Source organism: Eumetopias jubatus, unplaced genomic scaffold (assembly GCF_037043125.1).
Source record: "Eumetopias jubatus isolate StellerSeaLion01/CBP00866 unplaced genomic scaffold, mEumJub1_p1.0 scaffold_12, whole genome shotgun sequence".
NCBI classification, from domain to species: domain Eukaryota; kingdom Metazoa; phylum Chordata; class Mammalia; order Carnivora; family Otariidae; genus Eumetopias; species Eumetopias jubatus.
The window spans coordinates 95,721,183-95,734,873 of record NW_028274818.1 but is presented as its reverse complement, the minus strand read 5'-3'; the positions used below and the strand labels follow the sequence as shown (position 1 = coordinate 95,734,873).

General features: G+C 38.4%; 1 protein-coding gene across 1 annotated transcript in view; it reads right to left on the bottom strand.

Moving 5' to 3' along the window:
• The window catches only part of VKORC1L1 (vitamin K epoxide reductase complex subunit 1L1), a 58,538-nt gene that overhangs the window by 5,551 nt on the left and 39,296 nt on the right, over positions 1-13,691 (bottom strand). Inside the window, exon 2 of the mRNA XM_028109986.2 lies at positions 2,017-2,126. Coding sequence (XP_027965787.2) covers positions 2,017-2,126 — 110 coding nt within the window. The remainder of the gene's footprint in view (positions 1-2,016; positions 2,127-13,691) is intronic.

Sequence of the window (13,691 nt, the reverse complement as noted above, 5' to 3'; positions counted from 1 at the left end):
AGGTAGTCAAGCAAAAAAGAAAAAAGAGTATGTAGGACAGTATGTATAGCATCTGCCTTCTATATTTTAAAAAGGAGGAAAATTAAGATGACGGGCTTGTATCTTCTTGTACATGCCTAAGTACTGCAACACGCAGCTACCAGCTGGGGACGAAAGGCAGCAGGAAGTGGGTGGAGGTGGGCAAAGGTCAAGGGCAGGCTTTTTGCTGGATAGCATTTTATATTTTTTTACTTTCGAACTCGTGAAAGTATTACCTATGGAAAAATTAAAGTAAAAATGCTGTTATCTCAAACAGTTTAGGAGGGAGTGAAGATGATGTGCTCTGGAAAACTGTTAGATGAGTTCAAATGTGCCTTCAATGTGCCTCCTGACATTAAAAATGCCTCATGTGAACACACAAAATGTGCACAGAAAAAATACATAGGATACACACGATTTAAAATATATGTACAAGGAAATTCACAAATTAAGTATTATAAATGGAAATTTGTTCCCTATCTCCAAAAATTAACATAGTCAAAAGCGTTTCTTAGGCTATTTTAATTTCGGCTAATACATTATATTCTTCTTTAGAAATCCAAACAGAACAAATAAATGGAATAAAAAATAAAAGTCTGACCCCTGGCCCCCAACCACTGGACCCTTTTCTATGCATTTATATATATATATTTACATGTATATATAAATATATATAAACATATACTTCTCTATACCTATTATACTACAATTTGCTTTTTTCACCAAACTATGTCTTGATCTTTCCAGAATATTCATGTAAGACCTGCTTTTTCCTTTAATGGATACATAGTATTTTCTAATATGGATGTAACCTAATTTATTCAACCATTATGTTTTGCTAAGCTACTTCCAATTTTTTGCTATTTTAAACTGTACTGCTATGAATATCCTTGTGCGTATTTTTGTATTTCTACAGGATATGGAACTGGGTGAACCTGATAGAGGAGTATTTAGAAAAATTTAGATTCACAATTTACCTCATAACAAATCAACGTCAGCTAGGCAGAAGAGCACAGAAGGGCTGGTAGGTAATGGGGTAAAATATTAACAATGGAAACCAAAGGTCAAAAATGGCTGGATTTAACTCTAAAAGTATAAAAAACTTCTGTACAATCAAAATTCACCAAACTAACATAAAAAAGGATAAAGAATGGGTAAAATGTAACAAATACGAAAATGGACTATTATCAGGATCCCAATGACAAAAGGGACAACGCAGGAAAATTAAAATGATGGGGATTTGTAACTATTAAATTAGAAATTTTACAGAAAACACTTTTAAGATATGAAGATGGGTGAAGCTTTAGGGAAGCCGGACGACTGAGGGAAAAGTAGTTTGGTAATACGTATTAAAGTCCATTAAAAAAATTTATGTGTTTTGGCTCATTCACCCAGTGTTTGGAAATTTATTTTGCAGAACTAATCCAAAGAGGGAGGTGTGTGTGAGGGGCACTGTAAACAAAATTGATCACTGCAGTGTTATTTAGAACACAAAAACTTGAAACCTTGATATCAACAATAACAGAACACCGAAGAGAGGAAACAACATGAAAGAATTCGCATAAAGTTAAGTGAAAAGAGTAGAAGACAATGGACATAGCAGGTGTGTAAAGGCAATGGAATTACACGCACTGCTTACTGTTAATGTTCTCTCAGGGCATAATATGTTTAAGTAACCCTACAGTATATAAACTAATAAGGAAAAACATTTTCTGGGGAAGTGTTTGGAATAGTAAGTTCCCTGAACGGGACTGGTTTTTCTGGACACTATGGGACACTGCTATCCCTGATTAAACACCAACAGATACCAAATTCAGTATTAGCATCATCAAAATCTCAGTGAACCAAATTTTCACAACAGAAAAATGTGCTACAGCCTAGTGTTCTATCATTAACATGCTTTTATTTACTATAAAGACATTTCAGGGCAAAGACACAAAGTACTAAAGGGAATGTAACAAAACAAACTTATTTTTGTATTGCTGTATAAATACTTACCAAGTAATAACTGTAGTATATAAAATATAAGTCCAAAGACACTGTTTGGCTGGTTTAATACACCATCCTTTCCAAAAATGGAACCCAAAAGACCAAATCCTCGACCCCATCTGTAAAATAAGGAAAACCAGTAACCCCATTTTGAGTCTTTCTATTTTTAAAAATGTAAAATTGTCTGAGAATGCCATGCCAATACACCCAGCTGAATCTCCAAGTTGCCTGTTTCTATATATTCTCTTATCCAAAAGATAGGACCAAAGTATTCTTTTTCTTTTTTTTTTAAAGATTTTATTTATTTATTTGAGAGAGAGAGAATGAGAGCACGAGAGGGAAGAGGGTCAGAGGGAGAAGCAGACTCCCCGCCGAGCAGGGAGCCCGATGCGGGACTCGATCCCGGGACTCCAGGATCATGACCTGAGCCGAAGGCAGTCGCTGAACCAACTGAGCCACCCAGGTGCCCTAAAGTATTCTTTTTCTGATGGCATTAGTATTTGCAGAGGAAGGGCTCTCTCAACTTTAAGCCAGTCCCTTCCCAGGAGCACCACTGACATTTTGGGCTAAAGAATTCTTTGCAGTTGGGGGCTGTTCAGTGCATTACAGGGTGTTAGCAGTATCCCTGGGCTCTACCCACTAGATGGAAGGGGTATTCCCCCACCAGCTGTGACAAGCGAAAATGTCTCCAGCCATTGCCAAATGTCCCCAGGGGGCAAAAGCTCCCCCAGCTGAAAGCCACTGGCTTAAGCTGCCTTATTTCTTCATTCAGAGTGTGTGGAGTGAGGGGCACCTGGGTGGCTCAGTCGGTGAAGCATACGACTCTTGGTTTCGGCTCAGGTCATGATCTCATGGGTCATGGGATCAAGCCCTGCGTCCGGCTCCCCACTCAGCACAGAGTCGCCTCCCCCTGCTCACGCTCTCACACACACAAATAAGTAAGTAAGTAAATAAAATAACAAAGTATGTGGACTGAAATGTTGCTTCCTGACAAATTTCACCAGGATATGCAATAGGAAACATTATCTTAGGAACATATTTTTTAAAAATAGAACAATATCAGAAACTATAGGTCCTTCCTAGAATCATACCTCAAGAGTAAAAAACTGATACACAATTTGCTCCATCAGTTTTTGTTTGCAGTTTAACTTCAAATTTTGCACTTAACATTTTCAGAATCTTATTTTCCCGTTTTTAAAAAAGATTATTTCAGATTTAATAAAATTTGACTCAAATATCAAACTAACCCTTACTTTGGATGAAAACCTTTGAAAATAACTTTAACTCTGATGAGAATGCTTTTCAAAAATAAGAAAGAAAACACCAGTCATGGTTTTAGGTCCATAGTGAAGCACTCAATAAAACCTAAACTTTGGTTTCGAAAACAAACTACCTGAAAACAAGGATAAACAAGTGATTCTTTATTTGTCACATGAGTTTAATAGGAGTGTCCAAGAAAGAGTGAAACTTCTTCATAATGATATTGGCAGGGAACAGTAACCCCGATTTTACAAGCGAGTGAGAGTCCTGAAGATTTTTATTGTGCAGTTATACACTTTGAGGAACACAAAATAATCTCCCATCAGATTTGTGCATTCTTTTACACATCAAATACTTAATTGTGCACGTTCTAGGGGCAGATAATGGGTCAAGTGCTGGAATACAGGAGTGAACAAATCAGAAAAGGTGGTGCCCTTGTGGAGATTTTATTCAATTTAGGGAGGAGAAGCAGTGAACATGTAAACAAACGACAAAGTTACAGATACGTAGGAAAGGTAAGGGCAGAGTCATTCTAGACCGAGCTTCTGAAAATTTAAAAATGCACACAATCATCTTGGGGTCTCATTAAAATCCAGGTTTTCCTTTCGCAGGTCTGTGGTAGGACCTAAGACTCTGCATTTCCAAACCAAACCAAACCAAATGCTCCCAGCTCAATGCTTCTGGTCTGAGACCACACTTTACTATTGCTCTAGAAGGAGAAGGGGTGGAGGGAGCTTGTCTAGCTAGATGGTCAGAGATGGCCTTTTTCAGGAATGACATTTTGAATTAAATCCTGAATGATGAAAAGCAGCCAATTTCTTGAGGAATGGCAAGTACAAAGGCCCTGAGGCAGGAATGAGCGATGACTGTGCAAGAAGGCCATCAAGGCTGACACAGTGATTAGGGAAGAATGGCAAACACCCGATCGTTTATAGCATTTATGGCCTTTTGTAGGCCATGATAAAGAGCTTGAATTTTATCCTAATTGCAATGGGAAGATATTGAGTAGCTTTTAAATAGGCGAGTAATATAAGCTTATTTATGATCACTCTTAACTACCGTGTAAAAAACAAACTGCAGGAGGGCAGGAGCACACAGGAAGAAACTATATGCAATCAAACTTCTTAGCCCTGCTCATCTGAAGTAGGAATTCAAATGTAAATCACCACCTTTGGCAATGGAAATAATTGGGCATACTGCCAAAATCATCATGGGCAAAAAGAATTTTTATATATTCCAAGCACTGGTCTGTGTCTATTTATTCACACAGGATTATGTTGATATTTTCCTTGAAAACAATGCAGAAATCCACAGAATATATCGTTTTATCTAAGTAATAGATGCATAAGGTTTAAAAACTAAATAACACCGACAGTCTTACAAAATAGACATCCCGTACTTCAGCCCTCTCCACACACAGTTCTGACCCCCCAGAGACAACCATTATGCTATCTTTTAACCTTTTTTCCCTATTTAATTCCACATTTTAATTTTTTATTTTTTTAAAGATTTTATTTATTTATTTGACAGAGACAGCGAGAGAGGAAACACAAGCAGGGGGAGTGGGAGAGGGAGAAGCAGGCTTCCTGTTGAGCAGGGAGCCCGATGCGATGTGGGGCTCGATCCCAGGACCCTGGGATCATGACCTGAGCGGAAGGCAGATGCTTAACGACTGAGCCACCCAAGTGCCCATTAATTCCACATTTTTAAATAATATGCTAACATGGCTATTTCTTGATTTCTTAACATATAGTGTATTATTAGTTTCAGGGGTGATTTCTGAATACTAGTATCTTATGACTTTCTAATATGGTACACTAGAATGTTGCTTTAAAAAAACGTTGTGAGGCAACCCCTTCCGGACCCCTCCGTCCTTGGGAGCTTTGTACTATCACTTTGCTAGCAGTCAATAAACCTTGCTTTGCTGCCCAAAAAACAAACAAACAAACAAACAAAAAACAGTAACAACAAAAAACATTGTGGAGAGCTTTAAATGTAAATACACAAAGTTAACAGAACAGTGTAATAACCTCATGTACTATCACCTAGCTTCGAAATCGCAACTTTCTTATTTCATTTCCACCTCTACCCACTCACCACTCAAGGATTATTTTGTTAATATATTTTTAAGATTTTATTTATTTATTTGACAGAGAGAGACACAGCGAGAGAGGGAACACAAGCAGGGGGAGTGGGAGAGGGAGAAGCAGGCCTCCAGCGGAGCAGGGAGCCCGATGCAGGGCTGGATCCCGGGACCCCGGTATCATGACCTGAGCCGAAGGCAGACGCTTAACGACTGAGCCACCCAGGTGCCCCTATTTTGCTATTTTTTAAGGCAAAATTTATATACATTTAATGCACAAATCTTTTTTTTTTTAAAGATTTTATTTATTTATTTGAGAGAGAGAATGAGATAGAGAGCATGAGAGGGGGGAGGGTCAGAGGGAGAAGCAGACTCCCTGCTGAGCAGGGAGCCCGATGCGGGACTTGATCCCGGGACTCCAGGATCATGACCTGAGCCGAAGGCAGTCGCTTAACCGACTGAGCCACCCAGGCGCCCCTTAATGCACAAATCTTAACTTTTCTGTAATTTTGATGAATGGAACACCTGAGTAATCCTGGATACATCTGAGTAGTCCTGGTACACTAATTCTGGGATACTTACCCAACAGTGTGAAAGGAGAGTTTAAGTACCTTTCATAAACAATCGAACAAACATTCCATATAGAGTGCTTCCATACAGAGTGCTTCCATCTCCCCAGTAAATTGTTAGTTCCTTCTCATCAATCCACACTCTTCTTCACCACAAGCATCAAGTACCTGGCTAGCGAGGTACTATGATCCAGCAATCGCACTACTGGGTATCTACCCAAAGTTTTTGTATTTTTGTATTCTTTGGGTAGATACCCAATAGTGCGATTGCTGGATCATAGGGCAGTTCTTTTTTTTTTAATCTTTTTACAAAGATTTTTAGGGGTGCCTGAGTGGCTCAGTCAGTAAAGCATCTGCCTTTGGTCAGGTCATGATCCTGGGGTCCTGGGATTGAGCCCTGCATCAGGCTCCGTGCTCAGCAGGGAGTCTGCTTCTCTCTCTGCTCCTAACCCTGCTCATACTCTCTCTCAAAATAAATTTTAAAATTTGAGAGTGAGACAGAGTGCACACTTGCGTGAGTTGGGGGAGAAGCAGAGAATGCAGACTCTGTCCTGAGCGTGGAGCCTGACGCAGGGCTTGATCCCAGGACCCTGGGATCATAACCTGAGCTGAAACCGAGTCGGATGCTCAACCTACTGAGCCACCCACGTGGCCCAGGGTAGTTCTATTTTTAACTTTTTGAGGAACCTCCATACTGTTTTCCAGAGTGCCTGCACCAGTTTGCATTCCCGCCAACAGTGCAAGAGGTTCTTTTTTCCCCACACCCTCACCCAAAGTTGTTGTTTCTTGTTTTTTGTTTTAGCCATTCTGACAGGTGTGAGGTGATCTCTCATTGTAGTTTTGATTTGCAGTCCCCTGATGACTGATGATGAGCATCCTCATGTACCTGTTAGCCATCTGTATGTCTTCTTTGGAGAAATGTCTGTTCATGTCTTCTACCCAGTTTTTAATTGGATTATTTGTTCCTTGGGTGTTGAATTTTCCAAGTTCTTTATATATTTTGGATACTAACCATTTATTGGGTAGATAACTTGCAAATATCTTCTCTCATTCTGTAGGTTGCCTTTTAGTTTTGTTGACTCCTTTGCTGTGCAGAAGCTTTTTATTTTGATGAAGTCCCAATAGTTTTTGCTTTTATTTCCCTTGCCTCAGAAGACATATCTAGAAAAATGTTGCCACAGCCAATGTCAGAGAAGTTACTGCCTGTGTTCCCTTCTAAGGTTTTGGTTTCAGGTGTCACATTTGGGTCTTTAACCCATTTTGAATTGACTTTTGTGTATGGTGTTAGAAAGTGGTCCAGTTTCGTTCTTTTGCAGGTAGCTGTCCCGTGTTCCCAACACCATTTCTTGAAGAAACTTTTCCCCATTTTATATTCTTTCTTCCTTTGTGGAAGACTGACCATGTAATTGTGGGCTTATTTCTGGGTTTTCTATTCTGTTCCATTGATCTATGTGGCTAATCTAGTACCATACTGTTTTGGTTATTACAGCTTCGTAATATAACTTGAAGTCTGGAATTGTGATACCTCCAGTTTTTTCTTTTTCAAGAGTGCTTTGGCTATTCGGGGTCTTTTGTGATTCCATACAAATTTCAGGATTTTTTTTTTAAAAGATTTATTTATTTAGTTGAGAGAGAGTGCGAACAGGGGAGGTGGGGTGGGGCAGAGGGAGAGGGAGAGAGAGAATCCCAAGCAGATTCCCTGCTGAACTCGGAGCCTAACATGAAGCTGGACCTCATGACCCTGAGATCATGACCTAAGCTGAAACCAAGAGTCAGGGCACTAAACTGACTGAGCCACCCAGGCGCCCCTAGAATTGTCTATTTCTGTGAACAATGCTCTGGGTATTTTGATAGGGATTGCATTAAATGTGTAGACTGCTTTGGGTAGGTTCATCTTTGACCCAAATAATAACTTCCTTGAATATTTTGTATTTGGGGGCACAAACAACCAGCACCACTTCCCTATGGTATGAATGAGAAATCATTCAAAGGTTTCTAAACACTCCTATTTTTGCCAGAAACAACAAATATGAAAGTCAACAGTTTTCCAACTCTGGTCTCCTAGGTCCCTGAGGATAAATCTAAGACATTATTTGCCTCTTTCACTCATTCCCTCCTAAGCGTATAAGGAAGTTTTCCAAAGGCTACATGAGAGACATGTAATAGTGCCATAGACTGAAATGCACGGATTGATATGAGAATCCAACAGTCTTCAATTTCAGCAGACATTAAAGAGATTTGTGGTGAGAGAAACAATGCCATTCATTTCACTCTTGTGTGTATCTGCATGTGTGTGTGTTTGGAAAAAGTTATTTTTTATAAAAATATTTTGTTAACGTGTAATGGGGTTTACTATTATTTTTAAATGAATGAACACATTTAAATAATTCAAGTAATTTCTCAGTTTTTAATTTCTAATACAGTAAATACCAAAGATATAACACACATAAATAAAAACAACTTGGGGTTCTCAATAATTATTAAAGTATAAAGGAGTCTTGAGATCAAGTAGTTTGGAAAATCACTGCTTTCAACCAATTTCCCAATAAAACATATCACAGTTCAGACAAAATTTTTAAAAATTGGGGTGGGATAAAGTAGGGGGAACCTTAAAAGAAATAATCAAATAATATGTATTATAGTTATATATTTTCAAAAGATTTCACGGCCATAACATTAAAAAAATGGAAAATAATAAATGTTGGTGAGGATATGGAGATATTGGAATCCTTGTACATTGCTGGTGGGTAAAATGGTGCAGCCACTGCGGAAAGCGATTTGGCGGTTCCTCAAAAAGTTAAACATAGAATTACCAGATAAGCCAGCAATTCCATTCCTAGGTATACATTCCAAAGATCTGAAGACAGGTATTCAAGCAAGTGCAAGTACTTGTTCATAGCATTAGTCACAATAACCAAAAGGTGGAGACAATTCAATGTCCATCAACTGATGGATAAACAAACATGGTATATTCGTACAGTAGAATATTATTCAGCCATAAAAAGGAATGAAGCACTGACACATGCTACATTGTGGTTGAACCTCAAAAACATTATGCTAATAAGTGGAATAAGCCAGACACAGAAGGTCACATGTTGTATCAGTCCATTTTTATGACGTGTCCAGAACAGGCAAATCCACAGAGACAGAAAATAGGTTAGTGGTTGCCAGGGGTTAGGGAGGGAGCAGTGAGGAGCGACTGCTTAATGCATACGGTATCTCCTTTGTGGGTAATGAAAATGGTTTGAGGGGCACCTGGGTGGCTTAGTCAGTTAAGTGTCCAACTCTTGATTTCGGCTCAGGTCATGATCTCAGGGTCCTGGGACGGAGCCCTGTATCTGGCTCCACGCCCAGTAGAGAGTCTGCTTCTCTCCCTCTTCCTTGACCCTTCCCCCCACTCATGCTTTCTCTAAAAAATAAATAACTGATCTTTAAAAAAAAAGATTTTTAAAAATGCTTTCTTTGGAACTAGATGGAAGTGATGGCTGCACAACACTGCAAGTGTACTCAGTGGGCTGAATGTACACTTTAAATGGTTAATTTTAAACAAATTTCACCTCAGTTAAAGATTTGTGGGGACGCCTGGGTGGCTCAGTCGGTTAAGGGTCTGTCTTCAGGTCATGATCCCAGGTCCTGGGATCCAGTCCCACACTGGGCCCCTTGCTCAGCCTGTTCTCTCTGCTGCTCCCCCTGCTTGTGCTCTCTCTCTCTCTGTCTGACAAATAAATAAATAAAATCTTAAAAAGAAAAAAGAAATTATTTTAAGGAAGAATATAAATACCACAAATATCAACTGTTTCTGAACGGTGAGGAAGAGTTTAATAAGGGTACCTTTTCCCCCTTCTACATTGTTGTATTTTGTAAGTTTTCTTTAATGACCAAATATTACTTTTATGACAGCAGCAAAAAAAGATGCTATATCAAGTTCATCAATCACATTTAAATTAATGACAAACCTTAATGTCTTTCCAACTCCACTCTCTCCCCCTCAACCAGATTTAAATTTTACTGCAATTTCTTTGCTCATGGAATATCTACAAGGCCCTAATATAATGACTAGAACATTCAGGAATACAAAATTAATAAAGAAAGGACGTAAATAACAATATGAGCTTCCCTGATATTTTCCTTACTCTGAGGGAGAATTTGTTGAGATGCTGGCTTATACCTATCACTTACAGATATTCCTTTCACTTACAAATATTTAAGATCACTGGCTACTTGCTTCTATACAATTCTTTCCTCTTCTTTCTTTTTCTAAAAAATTTAAATTCAAGGGGTGCCTGGGTGGCTCAGTCATTAAGCATCTGCCTTCAGCTCAGGTCATGATCCCAGGGTCCTGGGATCAAGCCCTGCATCGGGCTCCCTGCTCGGCGGAACCTGCTTCTCCCCCTCCCACTCCCCCTGCTTGTGTTCCCTCTCTCACTCTGTCTCCCTCTGTCAAATAAATAAATACGATCTTTAAAAAAATTTAAATTCAAGTCTAAGTGAAAAGAATATCTATGACATATATTTTGCCTATAATTTGCTAATTTTATTTTTTTTTAACTTGTACAGATTTATTTATTTATTTATTTATTTGAAAGAGAGGGGGCGAGAGTGCACATCCTAGCTGGGGGAGGGGCAGAGGGAGTGGGAGACAAGCAGACTCACCACTGAGCAGAGCGGCCAACTGGGGGCTCAATCCCAGGACCCTGAGATCATGACCTGAGCCAAAATCAAGAGGCAGATGCTTAACCGGCTAAGCCACCCAGGAGCCTCAATAATTTTCTTTTTAGATTGTATGAGCATTTTGTAATGGCCTATGGGTATAAAAAATCTATTCAAACATTTTAAACTGCACTGTTTGATGGTTATAAAACTCTGAGAAGTTCATTTTACCGAAAACAAATAAACAAACCAATCTAAATAAGCTGCAACAAACAGAAATAAAAATTCAGTTGGTTTCCAAAGATGGTTGGGTGCATTATGAACCAGATATGACAAAATATTTGGCATGTTCAAGGAAAATACTAAGTATATAATTTCCACAAAGGAAAGGAAAGGTCTACCCATTGTGGACCAGCTTCCTGACAGATACCCAGAGTCCCAGTGCTAGGAGTGTGGGCTCTGGAGTCAGACAAACTTGGTTCTGTTATTAACAGGCTGTGTGACTTTGGATAAGTCACTTAACCTTGGACTCTGAATCCCCTCATTTGTAAAATGGAGATGATTAGGTACTCAATTCATAGCACTGCTATGGGAAATAACTGTGTTAAGAATAACTATGTAGTGGCTTCAGATGTCCATCAACAGATGGCTGGATAAAGATGTGAGAGAGAGAGAGAGAGAGAGAGAGAGAGAGACACACACACACACACACACACACACACACACACACACACACACACACACACACACACAGTGGAGTATTACTCAGCCATCAAAAAGGATGAAATCTTACCATTTACATCGATGTGGATGGAACTGGAGGGTATTATGCTGAGCAAAATAAGTCAATGAGAGGAAGATAGTTACCATATGATTTCACTCATACGTGGAATATAAGAAATAGTGCGGAGGATCACAGGGGAAGGGAGGAAAAACTAAATGGGAAGAAATCAGAGAGGGAGACAAACTATGAGACTCTTAACTCTAGGAAACAAACTGAGGGTTGTTGGAGGGGAGATGGGTGAGGGATGGAGTAACTGGGTGATGGGCATTAAGGAGGGCACGTGATATAATGAGCACTGGGTGTTATATGCAACTGATGAATTATTGAACACTACATCTGGAACTAATGATGTACCATATGTCGGTTAATTGAATTTAAATTAAAAAAAAAGAAAAGGAAAAAATTATGTAGTGGCTTAACGTCAAAAAAAAGTAGACATGTATACACAAGACATTCTGCTTTCTAGCATTGTATCTACTAGGCCCAATGGTTTGGATATAGCATGCCTTTATATAAAGCTTTTTTTTCTTCCACAAACATTGGCATACTTTATTAAAACATTTTACATTTGATCTTAAACATTTTGTTTTCTATTTTATGGACATACTATAATTAATGGCAGATATCACTGTTGGTGAACATCAGGCTATTTCTACTTCTCATGATTATACAACATTAAACGAATATAATGTGCATAGCGTCGGTCTGCAATTACATTTTTTCCATAGGATTAACTAAAAAGAGAGAAGTGACTTAAGTAGCATAAGCATCTTAAAAACTATTGTATTGTTGAGCACAATTTTATGCTGATTTATACCTCCAGCATCAGCCCCTGAAATGTCTTCTTTAATAATAGCTACAACAGGACAAATATGGTAAACATGCTTTTACAAACTTAAACAGAAAAATATATTCACAAGTTTAAACTTCTGATTACCTTTATTTACTTGCTTATTTATATATTGGAAATAATTTGCTTTTTTCTTTGGTATTTAACGTATTTAACATTTAACATTCCTGAACTATACACTAAAAATGGTTAAGATGGTAAATTTTATATTATGTAGGTTTTTTTTAACCACTTTTTTTTTTTAAGTTTAGTCTTGGATGCATCTTTGTTCAGGTAGATAAATCCCAAAGAAGGAATCCAGAAGGGTCTGATCCACAGATGCTCAGTTCCTTCTTGTAAACTGATCAGTCAGGTAAGTTTGCTACCTGCCTAGCAAGGGATAAGTGAAAGAATGGGCCATTCTAAATTCATGGATTATGATACATCATCAATTCAGTAAGAACTTTTCAGAGAAAAAAATTACCATATAAATATGTGCATTGATCCAGATGGTAAAGTTAAATAACAATGGACATAAAAATCATAGAAACAAAGAAGTTAATGTTTGGGCTTATAAAATCTTTGTCAAAGTTCTTTTTGTGGAAATGACCGGCTTGTACCAGGAAAGGGCCTCATTCTCAGGCCACTGTGGACAGTAGATGTTAAATAAAACTTAAAATTTTTTCATGATGAAAGGTCTATTTTTTCACGTCAGCTCAAGAACCCAAAAGGGTCATAACCACTTAAAAGGAAAAATGAGGGAGTACCTGCGTGGCTCAGTCATTAAGCGTCTGCCTTCAGCTCAGGTCATGATCCCAGGGTCCTGGGATTGAGCCCCGCATCAGGCTCCCTGCTTGGCGGAAAGCCTGCTTCTCCCTTTCCCACTCCCCCTATTTGTGTTCCCTCTCTCGCTGTCTCTCTCTCTGTCAAATAAATAAATAAAATCTTAAAAAAAAAAAAAGGAAAATGGATCCTGGAAAGTGCACATAAGTGGAATAATACTTGTATTAGGCCTAGCATGGTATCTGGTAATGCTCTATGTTAAAAAAATACTTATGATTACAATTATAAAAATTTCTGAGGAACTTCGTGTTAAGACCTGTATACTCAATTTCATAACATTTTTTTGTTTTCATGATTCTAAATTTTACTAAAGTTATACATAAACATTTTTTAAAGCCAGATATTACTACAAGACTTAGGACAAAAACTTGCAGTTCTTTGATCTTGGAGTCATCTTCCTCAGAGGCAAGCACTTTCAACTCATTTTTACGGTATCTTTGGTATTTACCCAGAAATTTTTTTACACAAATTCTTTACCATTTTCAAATTGGATCACTGAATGCAGCAGGTCACAGAGAAATACAGTCCAAACCATGGTCTGGGCCAACTACACAGCTGTCATCCTGATTTCCAATCTCTTCTCTATACCAAACATTATTTCTTAGATTTAGTATCTTCCTTTTCCCATTGGTTAATCACTTGGTTTTCGTGAAACAATCTTCTAAT